Source organism: Ahaetulla prasina, chromosome 1, assembly GCF_028640845.1.
Source record: "Ahaetulla prasina isolate Xishuangbanna chromosome 1, ASM2864084v1, whole genome shotgun sequence".
NCBI lineage: Eukaryota > Metazoa > Chordata > Lepidosauria > Squamata > Colubridae > Ahaetulla > Ahaetulla prasina.
Genome location: NC_080539.1, coordinates 7,259,393 through 7,274,568, shown reverse-complemented (window position 1 = coordinate 7,274,568; position 15,176 = coordinate 7,259,393). Strand labels below are relative to the sequence as shown.

Sequence of the window (15,176 nt, the reverse complement as noted above, 5' to 3'; positions counted from 1 at the left end):
CCAGGGACCCCACAGTCCTCCTCCTCTTCCTCTCTGAAGAACCTACGGTCCCTTCCAGCGCTGATGATGTTATCTAGATGGGTCATGAAACGCCTGCCAGAAAACCACCAAGCTCAGGGAGCACCAAGGACCCCCCACAGTTCAACCCTGAGCTCAACCTACGCTGCTCCCATGGAAACCATCTGCCTGGAGGAGGAGAGAAAAATGTACATAAGCAGAAATGAAGTGAAGAAAGTTTCTTTCTCCGCTTTCCTCAGATTTCTTAGCTCCTTCTCAAAGTCCATTGCAATAAAAATAAATCAATAAACCAGAGGTCTTCAAACTTGGCAGCTTTAAGACTTGTGGATTTCAACTCCCAGAATTCTGGGAGTTGAAGTCCACAAGTCTTAAAGCTGCCAAGTTTGGGGACCCCTGAAACAAACAAACAAACAAACAAACAAACAAACAAACAAAACTTATCCTTGACCTACGACTACAATTGAGCCCAAAATTTGAGTGGCTAAGTGTTGTCCCATGTTACGACCTTTCTTGCCACCGTTGTTAAGCGAATCACGGCAGTGGTTAAGTTAGGAACACAATTGTGAGGTGAATCCGGTTTTTTTCGTTGACTGAGGACTCGCGTGACCCCGGGATATTGCAACCGTCATAAACGTGAACCGGATGCCAAGCGTCTGAATTTTGATCATGTGATCATGGGGGGGCGGAGGGGGATGCTGCACCATCGTAAGAGTGAAAAACGGTCGTAGGCCACTTTTTTCAGTCGTATTATAACTTTGTATGGTCACTAAATCAACTGTTGTAAAGTTGAAGGCTGCTTGTAAATAACATGCTGTAGACATGCTAATAACATGCTATCTTGCCCGCAGATAGATTTAAATTTTGGGGAGTATAAATTCCTCTTCTTGCAGTTCACTTACTTAATGATCTGTCAATTCAATCGCTTTGTCTGTTCTAAGGACCAGCGAGCTTTTCAATTATATTATTTATTTTTTAAACAGCTTTACCTTTAAAAACCCTGCGTATAACGTTCTCTCTCTCTCTCTCTCTCTCTTTTTTTTTAAATGGTAACTAGTAGGGTTTACAGATAATCCTCGACTTATGACCACAATTGAGCCCGACATTACTGTTGCTAAGTGAGAAATTCGTTAAGTGACTTTCGGCCCGTTTTACGACTTTTCTTGCCACTGTGGCTAAGTGAACCACCGCGGTTGTTAAGCGAGGAACACAACTGTTAAGTGAATCTGGTTTCCCCATTGGCTTTGCTTGTCAGAAAATCGCAAAAGGGGATCCCGTGACCTCGGGGGACACTGCAACCCTCGTAAATAGGAGTCAGCTGCCAAGAATCTGGATTTTGAACGTGCGACCACAGGGATGCTGCAGTGGTCGTAAGTGTGAAAAACGGTCTCACGTCACTTTTTCCAGTGACGACGTAACTCTGAGCGGTCACTAATGGATGGTTGTAAGGCGAGGACTACCTATGTTGCTTTTCCAACCAGTTTTAAGATGCGTCGGGGAAGCAAGCAAATATGGCAAAAGGAGGCAAATTATTCCATGAATAAATCGTTTGATTTATTGGATGTTGAAAGAGCTTTGAATGATTCAAAGCAGATCTTAACTTTTTTATAACTCAGTAGGCCATGTCAAGGTTCAAAATACGGACAGGCTAAGAGGAAACAAAGCACACGCTAACGAACAAAAAAAAAAAAAAGGAAAAAATTTAAATTTGAGAAAACATAATTAAAAATTGAAACATTCATGTCCCCGGAAAACTCCATCCGAGGCCATATTTAAGAAGGTTTTCTGGGGAGGAAAGTAAGGGAAAGGGTGGGAGGGAGGGAGGAAGGATATAAGAAAGGGAAGGGGGAGGGAGAGAGGGAGAGAGGGAGGAAGATATAAGGAAGGGAAGGGAAGAGGAGAGGGGAAGGGGAGAGGGAGGGAGAGAGGGAGGAAGGAAGGAAGGAGAATATAAGAAAGGGAGGGTGGGGAGGGGAGGGAGGGAGTAAGGAAGGAAGGAGGATATAAGAAAGGGAAGGGAAGGGAGAGAGGGAAGGGAGGGAGGAGGGAGGAAGGAAGGAAGGAGGATATAAGAAAGGGGGGAGGGAGGGAGGAAGGGAGAGAGGGAAGGGTTGGGGAGGGAGGAGGAAGGAAGGAGGATATAAGAAAGGGAGGGAGGGAGGGCAGGAGGGTCGAGAAGGGAAGGGAGGAGGAGGGAGAAGGAAGGAAGGAGGATATAAGAAAGGAAGGAAGGAAGGGAGAGGAGAGAGGGAGGGAGGGAGGGAGGGAGGAGGAGGGAGGAAGGAGGATATAAGAAACGGAGGGAGGAGAAAGGGAGAGGATGGAGGAAGGAAAGAAGGAAGGAAGGAGGATATAAGAAAGGGGAGGGAAGGGGAGGAAGGGGAAGGGGAGAGGAGGGAGGAAGGAAAGAAGGAAGGAAGGAAGGAAGGAAGGAGGATATAAGAAAGGGAAGGGAAGAGAAGGGGAGGGGGGGAGAAAAGGAGGGAGGGAGAGAAGGGAGGAAGGGAGGAAGAAGGATATAGGGAAGGGCAGGAAAGGAAGATATAGAGAGAGATCATCAAACATAAAACCCCCTGACTTACCCTGTCCGTTTGGTGATGGTGCCGAGGGTCATGGGTTGCTTGATCTGGGCCAGAGGTACCATCACAGTCAGACTTGGAAGAGGGGAGAGGCGAGGGTTTCCCGGATTATTGTTGGTAAAATTGTTATAAGAATCCTGACTGTTCAATTTACCTGGTGGGAGAGAGAAGGAGAATTGATTCAGATAGATTTATTATATAATAATACCGGTATAATAATTATATCAATATAAATGTAATGGATAATATTCATCCAGTTATGTTTGTAAGCGAGACAGTTGTTAAGTGAGTTTTTCCCCGTTTTACGACTTTTCTTGCTACCGTTGCGAAGTGGATCCGCTGCCGTTGTTAAGTTAGTAACACGGTCATTAAGTGAATCTGTCTTCCCCCGTTGTCTTTGCTCGTCAGAGGGTCGCCAAAGGGGAATCGCCCGACCCTAGGATGCTGCAGCCGTCGTAAATGTGAGTCAGTCGCAAAAGTTTCAGAATTTTGATCACGTGACCATAGAGATAATGGAAAGGTCGTAAGCATGAAAAACGGGCCTACCGGTAAGTCACATTTTTTTTTTACTGCCCTTGTAACTTCGATGGTCACTAAATGAATGGTTGTAAGTCAAGGACCACCAGTACAGTTCATCAATAAAACGAACTCCTAAAACAGAGGTTTGGATTGCAGAAAAAAGCACCACAAATTTACTCTTCATCAGACTGCACAGAATTAATTTGTGCTCGAACCATTAAAATCGGTAGGGCTGCAATACACTAACGAAACCAGAAATGTACGATTTCTGGCCTGTATCACTTTCACATGTTTTCACGTGTGGCAATTCCGTTCCTTTCCATATCTGCCGTAAATCTGCCATTTCTATCTTTAAATACACAAATGTTTATTTGCTCTCCAAACATACATTTAAGGCGTACAGGGGTGGTGTGTTTAACGTGCCAAGAATGGCTCCAAACCATTTGGCAAAGTTTGAAATCCAGTCAACGCTCGTCCTTCCGCAATTTCAGAATATCTATTCAGATAGAAATCTCACAAGCAATTTTATGGAAAATTGTTCAGTTGTGGTAAGTGCTTTTTCCCACCCACCCCTATTAATATTTGTCCAGCCTTTTTTTTTAAGAGTTCGTTGGAAGTTATCGCCAATACGCCACGGAAATAAAAAAGGTGTACATTTTGCAAATGTTGTCTTTTGGGGAAACCAGACGTAATAAAATAACTGTCTGTTTCAAATAATTACAAGCACAACACAGAGTTTGAGGACACGCTGTTTCTTAAGGGCACCTTCGTTCTCTTAAAGCAAACAGTATTTAATAGAAATGTAGAAAAGGCAAGAAAAAGACCTTTTCTTCGTGCAATCTGGTTATTTAAAAGAAAAAGAAAGGAAAAGGGGGGAAAAAGGAGGGAGGGAGGGAGGGAGGCGGAGGAAGAGGGATGGAGAGAGGAAAGGAAGAGGAAGGGAGGAACGGAGAAGATAGGGGAGGAGGAAGAAAGATGGATAGAGGGAGGGAGGAAGTTGGATAGAAGGAGGGAAGGAAGAGGGAGGAAGAAAGGAAGATGGATAGAGGTAGGAAAGGAAGATGGAAGGAAGAAGAAAGGAAGGGTGGGAGAAAGGAGGCAGAAGTCTGCAGGAGGCTGTCCCAGCTGAAACGGGGGCTGCCCCCGGGAGCTCCATTTTCACTGGCAGAGGTCTGCAGGAGGCTGTCCCAGCTGAAACGGGACCACACCCACCCCGGCCATGCCCACCCAACACCCCAAGGTCAAACATGAGGCAGCCCTCAATGAAGTCGAGTTTGACACCCCTGGTTTAGGGGATGTATTATGGCCACCTATTCACGCTCAGTGACTGGGATGTGGGGGGCCGGTTTACAAACATCGTCTCCTTGATTGACTGTCAGGTGCCAAAAGACCAGGCTCACATGTGAAGGTCCAATTAAAGTCATTTATTGCTCAAACAACCTCTGCACAGGAATCTTGTCAATGAAGAGTTAGTACCGGCTTGGAGTTAGATAAAGGTCCACCGAGTTCAAAAAAAGTTGGACTTAGTCCATTGGTTATCCAGCTCGAGAATCCAAATAAAACCCAAGTTCATTCCGTTTCTGAAAATCTTACTGTTTATTACCTGCATGGTAATGTCCAGTGGTGGGCTTCAAACCTTTTTACTACCGGTTCAGTGGGCGTGGTTTGGTGGGTGTGGTTTGGTGGGCATGGCTTGGTGGGCGTGGCAGGGGAAGGTTACTGCAAAATCCCCATTTCCTCCCGATCAGCTGGGACTCAGGAGGCAGAGAATAGATAGGGGCGGGGCCAGTCAGAATTTTTACTACCGGTTCTCCGAACTACTCAAAATTTCCACTACCGGTTCTCCAGAACCGGTCAGAACCTGCTGAAACCCACCTCTGGTAATGTTTAAGCAAAAGGAACTCTGAGGTTTCCAGACGCCTGCTCATAGATTTAAACAATAATTTCCCTAACCGAACCCCCAACGTCTCACGTAGTCCATGTTTAAAAAGTTCACTTTCTTATGGGAACCGTCTGTTTCAACTCCACACCTGTTATAATGTCCTTGAAAAGGTTTCAGGCACTCGCCGTCTTCAGCGGAATGGTGGACGTTTCATTTTCCATCTAACCCAGGGGTGTCAAACTCGCGGCCCAAGGGCCAAATGCGTCACACACTGGCCACACCCACATCTGGTTTAGCAAAGGGGGGGAAAAGTGACGATACGTCACGGGATGATGCTGTGATGCTGTGAGTTTGACACCGCTGGTTTAGGGGATGTATTATGGCCACCTATTCACGCTCAGTGACTGGGATGTGGGGGTGGCGGTTTACAAACATCGTCTCCTTGATCGACTGTCAGGTGCCAAAAGACCAGGCTCACATGTGAAGGTCCAATTAAAGTCATTTATTGCTCAAACAACCTCTGCACAGGAATCTTGTCAATGAAGAGTTAGTACCGGCTTGGAGTTAGATAAAGGTCCACCGAGTTCAAAAAAAGTTGGACTTAGTCCATTGGTTATCCAGCTCGAGAATCCAAATAAAACCCAAGTTCATTCTGTTTCTGAAAATATTACTGTTTATTGAATGCACTGCATGGTAATGTCCAGTGGTGGGCTTCAAACCTTTTTACTACCAGTTCAGTGGGTGTGGTTTGGTAGCCGTGGCTTGGTGGGCATGGCAGGGGAAGGTTATTGCAAAATCCCCATTTCCTCCCGATCAGCTGGGACTCAGGAGGCAGGGAATAGATGGGGGCGGGGCCAGTCAGAATTTTTACTACCGGTTCTCCGAACTACTCAAAATTTCCACTACCGGTTCTCCAGAACCGGTCAGAACCTGCTGAAACCCACCTCTGGTAATGTTGAAGCAAAAGGAACTCTGAGGTTTCCATACGCCTGCTCATAGATTTAAACAATAATTTCCCCAACCGAACCCCCAACGTCTCACGTAGTCCATGTTTAAAAAGTTCACTTTCTTATGGGAACCGTCTGTTTCAACTCCACACCTGTTATAATGTCCTTGAAAAGGTTTCAGGCACTCGCCGTCTTCAGCGGAATGGTGGACGTTTCGTTTTCCATCTAACCCAGGGGTGTCAAACTCGCGGCCCAAGGGCCAAATGCGTCACACACTGGCCACACCCACATCTGGTTTAGCAAAGGGGGGAAAAGTGACGATACGTCACGGGATGATGCTGTGATGCTGTGAGTTTGACACCCCTGATCTAACCCATTCTAAAGCAACACTCCCCCCCTTACTCGAATGGTAAGTTGAAACGAAGAGAGGCCTGTAGCTGCCAAAGTTTCATTCTTGTCATACGTAGAGATTCTAGGTTGTTCCTCTCTTGACTCTGCCCCCAGTTCTGCCCCTTGTTCTCCTGCATTGACCCCTGATTGAACCATTGCATCGGAGCTCCTCGTTCTACAATCCAAAATCCATGAATTTATTATTAACTGACGTGCACTTGTTGCTTCTTTCTTTCTTTAGCATCCTTTTTTTGACAACAGTATAATAGAGTTGGAAAGGACCTTGGAAGTCTTCTACTCCGGTCCCCTGCCCAAGCAGAAGACCTTATACCTGTGATGGCGAACCTGTGGCACGCAGAGCCCGCTCTGTGGGGACACGCACTGTTGCCAGCTGCTCTTCTGATTTCCTGGGCACCAGCCAGTGTTGTGTCTCGTCCGATCTCACCACAGCCGGGGCCTTCTTATCTGCTTCCGAACACGGAGGAATGTCCTAGTATGCCTCCCGGCCCCAGCCCTGGCTCCATGCCCAGACAGGCTGAAGAGGAGGAAATACCTCCAGCCCCCAGCTCTGGCTCCATGCCCAGGCAAACGGAGCAACTAGACCCCTCCCCCTCCCCCACAGCATGTGAGCCTGAGGGAGGTCAATTGCCAACAGCTGCAGACTGGAGTGACCCTGGCTTCAGAAGAATTGATAGGAAGGGAGGGGCAGGCCTGGATAAGTGCTGAGTCATGGAGCCACACCCCATGGCCTATATAAAGGATCTGCTTTCTGGCAGTCTCTGAGTCAGGCAAAAGTCAAACTTATCTTGCTGAAGTCACTTACTGGTCTCCTGCCTGCTCTGAGGACTTTGCTAGGACTTGGCAGAGCTGCAGAGACAAGCCTGATTCGGATTTCCCTGACCCGGCCGTCAGCGGAGGAGTGGGACATGATAGCCAGCTGATCTTCATGGGCGCCGGAGCACCTGAAAACGGCCCCAAAAACAGCCAAAAAAGAGGCCATTTTCTAGACTGTTTTTGGGGATGTTTTCAGGCCGTTTGGATGGCATTTTTCAGGCTAAAAACAACCTGAAAACAACCCAAAAATGGCCTGAAAGCAGTCTAAAAATGACCCAAAAAACGGCCAAAAAACAGGCATGCGTACACCGACTAGCTGGTCTTTGGGTTTCCGGCACTCTGGCACACGCGTATCCACACTTATCCCAGTTTGGGCACTCGGCGCTGAAAAGGTTAGCCATCCATGCTTTATACCATTTCTGACAAATGGCACTCCAATCTCTTCTTGAAAGCTTCCAGTGATGAAGTTCCCACAACTTCTGGTGGCAGGTTCTTCCACTGATTAATTGGTCTAACTGTCCGGAAATTTCTCCTTTGTTCTCGATGTCTTCTCTCCTTGGTTGGTTTCCATCTGTTGCTTCTTGTTCTGCCTTCAGGGCAGTGGTGAAATCCAAATTTCAAAATCCCCCAAAATTTACTACCAGCTCTGTGGGCGTGGCTTGGTGGGCATGGCGTGGCTTGGTGGGCATGGCAGGGGAAGGATCCTGCCAAATCTCCATTCCCACCACACTCCAGGGGAAGGTTACTGTCAAATCCCCATTCCCTCTCCACTCCTGGAGGAAGGATATTGCAAAATCTCCATTCCCACCCCACTCTGGGGTCAGCCAGAGGCGGTATTTGCCGGTTCTCCAAACTACTCAAAATTTCCGCTACTGGTTCTCTGAACTACTCAAAATTTCCACTACCGGTTCTCCGAACTACTCAAAATTTCCGCTACCGGTTCTCCGAACTACTCAAATTTTCCGCTACTGGTTCTCCGAACTACTCAAAATTTCCGCTACCGGTTTTCCGAACTACTCAAAATTTCCACTACCGGTTCTCTGAACTACTCAAAATTTCTACTACCGGTTCTCCGAACTACTCCAAATTTCCACTACCGGTTCTCCGAACTACTCCAAATTTCCGCTACCGGTTCTCCGAACTACTCAAAATTTCCGCTACCGGTTCTCCGAACTACTCAAAATTTCCGCTACCGGTTCTCCGAACTACTCAAAATTTCCGCTACCGGTTCTCCGAACTACTCAAAATTTCCACTACCGGTTCTCCGAACTACTCCAAATTTCCGCTACTGGTTCTCCAGAGCCTGTCAGAACCTGCTGGATTTCACCCCTGCTTCAGGGGCTTTTGAGAATAGGTTGACCCCCCCTTTCTTTGCGTTCCACCATTATTCCATGTCACCACTTCAGTTGCCAGCATTTTCTCTGAATAGCTCCTTACTTTGGGAACACTTCTTCCCAAGAAGTTCTCCCTCCTCTTTTCACAAAAATGATTTGTTTAATTCAAAAGGGCTCTCCCACTGTTAACCTTTGGGCCCTTTCTAAACAAAACGCAACGACCTTCATTTTTTCTGGTTCAAGAAGTGTAGACTTTATAACGTGACACATTTCCCTCCTCCCTCCTCCCCTGAGTTATTTTTCCTCCCTTTTCTGTTAATGTAATCTACAATTCTAAACTTGCTACCTGGGAATGTGATGCATTAGGCAAGCGGGACTTATTTCCGAGTTGATTTGTTCAGGATAGAATTGCTAGCATGTAATGTTTTTTGGGTTTTTTTGCCTACACTCGTCCTTTTATAATTCTTTATAAAAATCTGGCCAATCCTAGGAATGGAGAGAGAAAAAAAAGTACTGTGTTTTCCCGAAAATAAGCCCTCCCCCGAAAATAAGCCCTTCCCGAAAATATTTAAACGCATAGGCAGCTGGTCCCTGCCACTTTCTCTGGTTAGGGTTAGGGAGACAGAGCTGGAAATCAGGTAAGACGGCAAGAGGAGCCCCATCTTGCTTCATGTGCCCCAAAATAATAAGACCTCCCTGGAAATAAGGCCAAGCATTTATTTTGGGGTTCAAAAAAAAAATTTCAGGGTTCAAAAAAAAAAAAAAGGGCTAGGGGAGACATGATAGCAGTGTTCCAATATCTCAGGGGCTGCCCCAAAGAAGAGGGAGTCAAGCTATTCTCCAAAGCACCTGAAGGCAGGACAAGAAGCAACGGGTGGAAACTAATCAAGGAGAGAAGCAACTTAGAACTAAGGAGAAATTTCCTGACAGTTAGAACAATTAATCAGTGGAACAACTTGCCTGCAGAAGTTGTGGATGCTCCAACACTGGAGGTTTTTAAGAAGATGTTGGATAACCATTTGTCTGAAATGGTGTAGGGTTTCCTGCCTGGGCAGGGGGTTGGACTAGAAGCCCTCCAAGGTCCCTTCCAACTCTGTTACTATTATTATATAAGAAAGGGTCTTATTTTCTGGGAAACACGGTAGTAGTTTGGGCATCCAATGGATAAGCCTGGTTTGTGATAGCACCTTGTGAGGCCCATAATGATGGGTCTCCTTCATTAGAGATACATTGAAAAGTACAATATCAGAAGCCACCTTAGTTGCTACTGCTGGTTCTGACATGTAGTCTTCGATTTACAAGTTTTCGTTTACTGACTGTTCAAAGTTGCAACGGTGCTGGGAAAAAAAATGACTGTTTTTCACACTTACGACCATTGCGGCATCCCCAGGGTCACGTGATCAAAAATCTTGGCAACTGGCATGTACTCGTGACGGTTGCAGTGTCCCAGGGTTATATAATCGCCTTTTGGGACCTTCTGACCAGCAAAATCAATGGGGAAGGCAGGCTCACTTAAACAACCGTGTTTCCTAACCTTAACGACTGCTGCAGGAAAGGTCATAAAATGGGGCAAAGCTCACTTAACAACCGTCTTGCTTAGCAATAGAAATGTTGAGCTCAATTGTGGTCGGAAGTCGAGGATTACCTGTTTTCTCTGCACATAAGGAACAACACGTAAGAGCCTCTGGTGGCTCAGCAGACTAAAGACAGTCTGTTATTAACACAGCTGCTTGCAATTACTGCAGGTTCAAGTCCCACCAGGCCCAAGGTTGACTCAGCCTTCCATCCTTTATAAGGTAGGTAAAATGAGGACCCAGATTGTTGGGGGCAATAAAAGTTGACTTTGTATATAATATACAAATGGATGAAGACTATTGCTTAACACAATGTAAGCCACCCTGAGTCTTCGGAGAAGGGCGGGATATAAATACAAATTAAAAAAAAAACATGTGGGAAAAGACAACAAGCTGGTAAATTTGCCTCAAAGCAGATGCTTCACTGGAGCAGCCTGCTTCCAGGAGTTGCTTTTATAGTTTGGTAAATTTTGAAATTTCACCCGTCGCTCAACTGAGGCCTTGCAGGTCCTTCTCGCCTAGAATTTTTGCAATGTGCCGATACTAAGGCTAATGATGCTTACGGAACTCTTCCATTCTTATACTGGTCTCTAACAGATTTAAAAAATAACCACAAACCTTTATTTAGGAGACTAATAGTCATGACCAAACATTGCTATGACTATCTCTCAAATTATACTATATGCACATTTTAGTATGGTCTGTGTGTGTATGTATCTATATATTTAAACTGAGATAGTTCAGTTTTTTAAGTATAAAGAAAAAATATTGTGTGTATATATATATAGTGTGTTTTTCTGTCGAAGCACCTGGTCTACCCCAATATGGGAGGGAGCATACTGCTTTCCTTTTGCCTTTCAGATCCAATCCAGGAGCCCTTAAGCAGTTGCATTCACGACAAACCATTTTATACCAAATATATATTTGCTGATAAAGAAATAAAGGGAGACTAGTATAGATCTATTTCGAGCTATTTAGCTATTAAAGGGAGATCTGTACTAGTCTCCCTTTATTTCTTTATCAGCAAATATATATTATATATATATATATATATATATATATATATACACACACACACACACACACACACCTCTAATAGAAATATATATATATCATCTATCTGTATGTATGTGTGGAGAGAGAGAAAGAGAGAGAGAGAGAAGAAACAGAAAGCAAAAGAGAAAAAGAAAAGGAGAAATAAAATGGGAAAGAAATATAAAAAAATAGGAAAGACAGAAGGAGAGAAAGAAAATGAGAGAAAGAAAAAGAAAAAAGAGAATTAGAAAAAGGAGAGAAAGAGAGAAAAAGAGAGAGAAAAGAGAAAGGCATGCGAGAGAAAGAAAAGGTGAAAGAAAAAGGAAAAAGAAAAAGAGATAAAAAGAGGGAAAGGAACAGAAAGAAAGAAAAAGAAAGAAAGAAGAGAAAAATAGGAAAGAAGGAAGAAAAGAAGGAAGGAAGGAAAAAGAAAGAAAGGAAGAGAGAAAGAAAGAAAGAGAGAGAGACAGAAAGAAAGACAGCGCCCATAATACTTGCTGAAAGGAGGAATGTTAGGGACAGATTTCATGTTCTCACAGAGAGAGGCTCAGTTCTTTGTCAGTGGCCACAAACAACAGGACACAACCGGAAGAGAGAAAAGACGACAAATATTGCGCACTCTTTCCAGCTGATCTTCTGCTCTACCTGCTTTCTCGGAAGCAAATCCCCTCCTCAAAAAAGTTTTTTAAACTGCCTCAAGCTGCAACCCTAGCAGCTCCAGCCTCCTATGGCTTGGGTGACCGAAAATCTGAACGGCCTCTTAAAAGGCTGCCGAGGAAATCTTTTTCTCTGACTTAACCGTCGGGAATAAAATGATCCGATCGAATAAATTCCTCCATCACAAACTCCGTAACGAGAAGAAGGGGGTCAAAGCAAATCCGGCTTGCAAGGCCAAACCCCACATAGGCCTGACTTAAGTTTCCCTCGTTGTCCATCACCCCTCCGGTCAACAGCTTTCCTCCCGTCAGTTAGAGGGGAAGGAAAGAAAAAAAATTACCCCATTTCATGGGAGGGAAAAAAGAAAAGAGAAAGAAAGAAAGGAAGGAAGGAAGGAAGGAAGGAAGGAAGGAAGGAAGGAAGGAAGGAAAGAAAGAAAGAAGAGAAAAATAGGAAGGAAGGAAGGAAGGAAGGAAGGAAGGAAGGAAGGAAGGAAGGAAGGAAAGAAAAAAGAAAGAAAAAAAGAAAGAAAGAAAGAAGAGAAAAATAGGAAGGAAGGAAGGAAGGAAAGAAAGAAAGGAAGAAGAGAAAAATAGGAAGGAAGGAAGGAAGGAAGGAAGGAAGGAAGGAAGAAAGAAAGAAAGAAAGAAAGAAAGAAAGAAAGAAAGAAAGAAAGAAAGAAAGAAAGAAAGAACAGATAAGAGAGGCCGAAGAAAGCTGGGGCCTCATCTGTTTACAAGAAATTGAAAAGCACTTAAAAGAGACGAGCTCCCCTCTGAATTAAAAAGGTTTAGATCATTAGCTAGTTTTTCTCCAGTCTGCCCAATGCTGTGAAATAAGGGCTTTTCTCTCCAGGAGAAGAGGAGGAAGAGGAGGAGACCGGAAAAAAAAGAAGAAGAAGAAGAAGAAAGGGGGAAAAAAAGAGGAAATAATTAAATCAAAAGGGAGCCATCTTTGAATATGGGGCCCTTAACAAATGGTCCTTCCTGCTTTGTGGAGAGATTACACAAATCCCGAAGCTGAAGTGCCTCTCGTTGAGGGCAATTGCCCTCTTTCCTCCGACGAAACACAAGGAGGAGAAAGAAAAGCGTTTTTTTCCCCCTCCGTCTGAAAAGTTATAATGGCCCTTCAAGAGGGGCTGAAGGCCGAAAAAGAAGAGCGGGGAAGAGGAGGAGGAGGAGGAGGAGAGGTTTTAATGAAGTTTTCACCCTCCTAAAGACACTTGAGAATTTCTTCCCCTCTCTCTCTCTCTCTCATCGCAAGCCTTCTATACCATGGCTCGATGAGGCTGTTGTCGTTGCCGTTGCGCTCCTTGGGGGTCCCGTGTTTGTTTTCCGATCAAACCCCTTGCAACCACATCCTCCTGCCGCCGAAGACTTCAGTGTTGTTTTGTCTCTGGGGGGAGAATGGTGCAAGGAAAAAACCAAACAAAACCAGAGGCCCCGAACTGGTCCTTTGGAAGACAAGGTCTTCCTGTCTAAGCGCTCCCCCCACCCACCCGCCTCCCCAAAAATGATGGGAAGATGTTTCAAACCCAGAGGGAAAGAAAGGTGCATAATTTGAGGAAGGAGAGAAAGGATGAAAGAACGGGGATTTGTGCGTTTTAGAATCGGGGCCAAACCTTCTGGAAGCCTCAAAAAGGATAAACAGATTTCGAATTCACGTCTCCTGTCTTCATTTGGGTTTGTTGGTTTGTTTGTTTTTTAAATGGTTTTCACATTTGTTTTCTTTTTATGACAGTTGCTATGACATTGAGTTCGTTTGTTTTTTGCTGTTCCTTCCTTTGGAACTAAGGATGTTGCCTGCTATGTCTTGAACTGGGTATTAAACCAAGATACTTTGCAAATACCTGAGACTCTATTAAACCGCGATAATAATTTGATAAGTTGATAATTTATTTATTTTATTTTTATTTATTTATTTTGTCACAACAATATATGTAGGTATCATACAAAAAGATTATATAGTATATAAACACATATATGAGTAAATATTAGGAGGTATAAACATATATATATATAGGAAGAAGAAAAGAAAAACAATAGGACAGGAACGGTAGGCACGTTTGTGCGCTTATGCACGCCCCTTATGGACCTCTTAGGAATGGGGTGAGGTCAATAGTAGATAGTCTTTGGTTAAAGCTTTGGGGATTATGGGAAGAGACCACAGAGTCAGGTAAAGTATTCCAAGCACTGATGATTCTGTTGCAGAAGTCATATTTTCTGCAATCTAGATTAAAGCAGTTGACATTAAGTTTAAATCTATTGGTATTATTGCAATTAAAGCTGAAGTAGTCTTTAACAGGAAGGACATTACAATAGATGATTCTGTGAGTTAAACTTAGGTCTTGTCGAAGGCGACGGAGTTCCAAGTTTTCTAATCCCAGGATTTCAAGTCTGGTGGGATAAGCTATTTTATTGTTTTCAGAGGAATGAAGAACTCTTCTTGTAAAATATTTCTGGACATGTTCAATTGTATTGATGTCAGAGATGTGGTGAGGGTTCCAAACAGGCGAGCTGTATTCTAGAATTGGTCTAGCAAATGTTTTATATGTTCTGGTTAGTAGTGTAGTGTTTTTGGAAAAGAAGCTACGCAAGATTAGGTTTACAACTCTTAGAGCTTTTTTTGCTATGTAGTTGCAGTGGGCTTTGGCACTTAGCACTTAATTCATCAAGATACCTTGATGAAGGTATCTTTTCTTTTATGTACACTGAGAGCATATGCACCAAGACAAATTCCTTGTGTGTCCAATCACACTTGGCCAATAAAAAAAATTCTATTCTATTCTATTCTATAAGTTTCAAATACCTGAGACCTGACAGCAGCCATTTCCTTTTGCTCTCGCTGATCAAATCAAGCCCAAAATGAATTTTTAGTAGCCAAAAAAATGGCCACGTTATGGAAAAGGTGGCTTTTCCTGTCCTAGGATTTACTATCCACCCCCCAATCCTGCAAAATACTGAATTTAAAGGTTATTGAGAGCCAGTTTGGTCTAGTGGTTAAGGCACCAGGCTAGAAACCAGGAGACAGTGAGTTCTAGTCTTGCCTTAGTATGAAAGCCAGCTGGGTGACTTTGGGCCAGGCCTTCTCTCTCAGCCCAACCCACCTCACAGGGTTGTTGTGGTGGGGAAAACTGGAGGAGGAAGGAGTATTGTGTATTTGCCATCTTGAGTTATTTATAAAGTTAGTAAAAATGAAATAAAACTTCCCCTCCCAAAGGCGGGTGGAAATGTCTATATGTCTTAAAGAGCGAATATTGCGGTGGGGGGGTTGGTGCGGCCCGCCGCCACCAGGGAACACTGGAGCCTTCGCTGCCAAGTAGATGACTGGCGGTTGGATCAGCACCCCGGAATACCACCAATCAACTGTTCTAGGTGGCAGGGATCACCAGCTATCACTGCCCCTTTGCC

At 44.4% G+C, this 15,176-nt stretch overlaps 1 protein-coding gene across 7 annotated transcripts in view; it reads right to left on the bottom strand.

Moving 5' to 3' along the window:
- BCAS3 (BCAS3 microtubule associated cell migration factor) overlaps nt 1-15,176 on the bottom strand; it is an 846,545-nt gene that overhangs the window by 485,973 nt on the left and 345,396 nt on the right. For all 7 annotated transcript variants that reach the window (XM_058164101.1, XM_058164100.1, XM_058164098.1 and 4 more), the window contains one exon: nt 2,598-2,748. In XM_058164101.1, the coding sequence (XP_058020084.1) occupies nt 2,598-2,748 (151 nt within the window). The remainder of the gene's footprint in view (nt 1-2,597; nt 2,749-15,176) is intronic.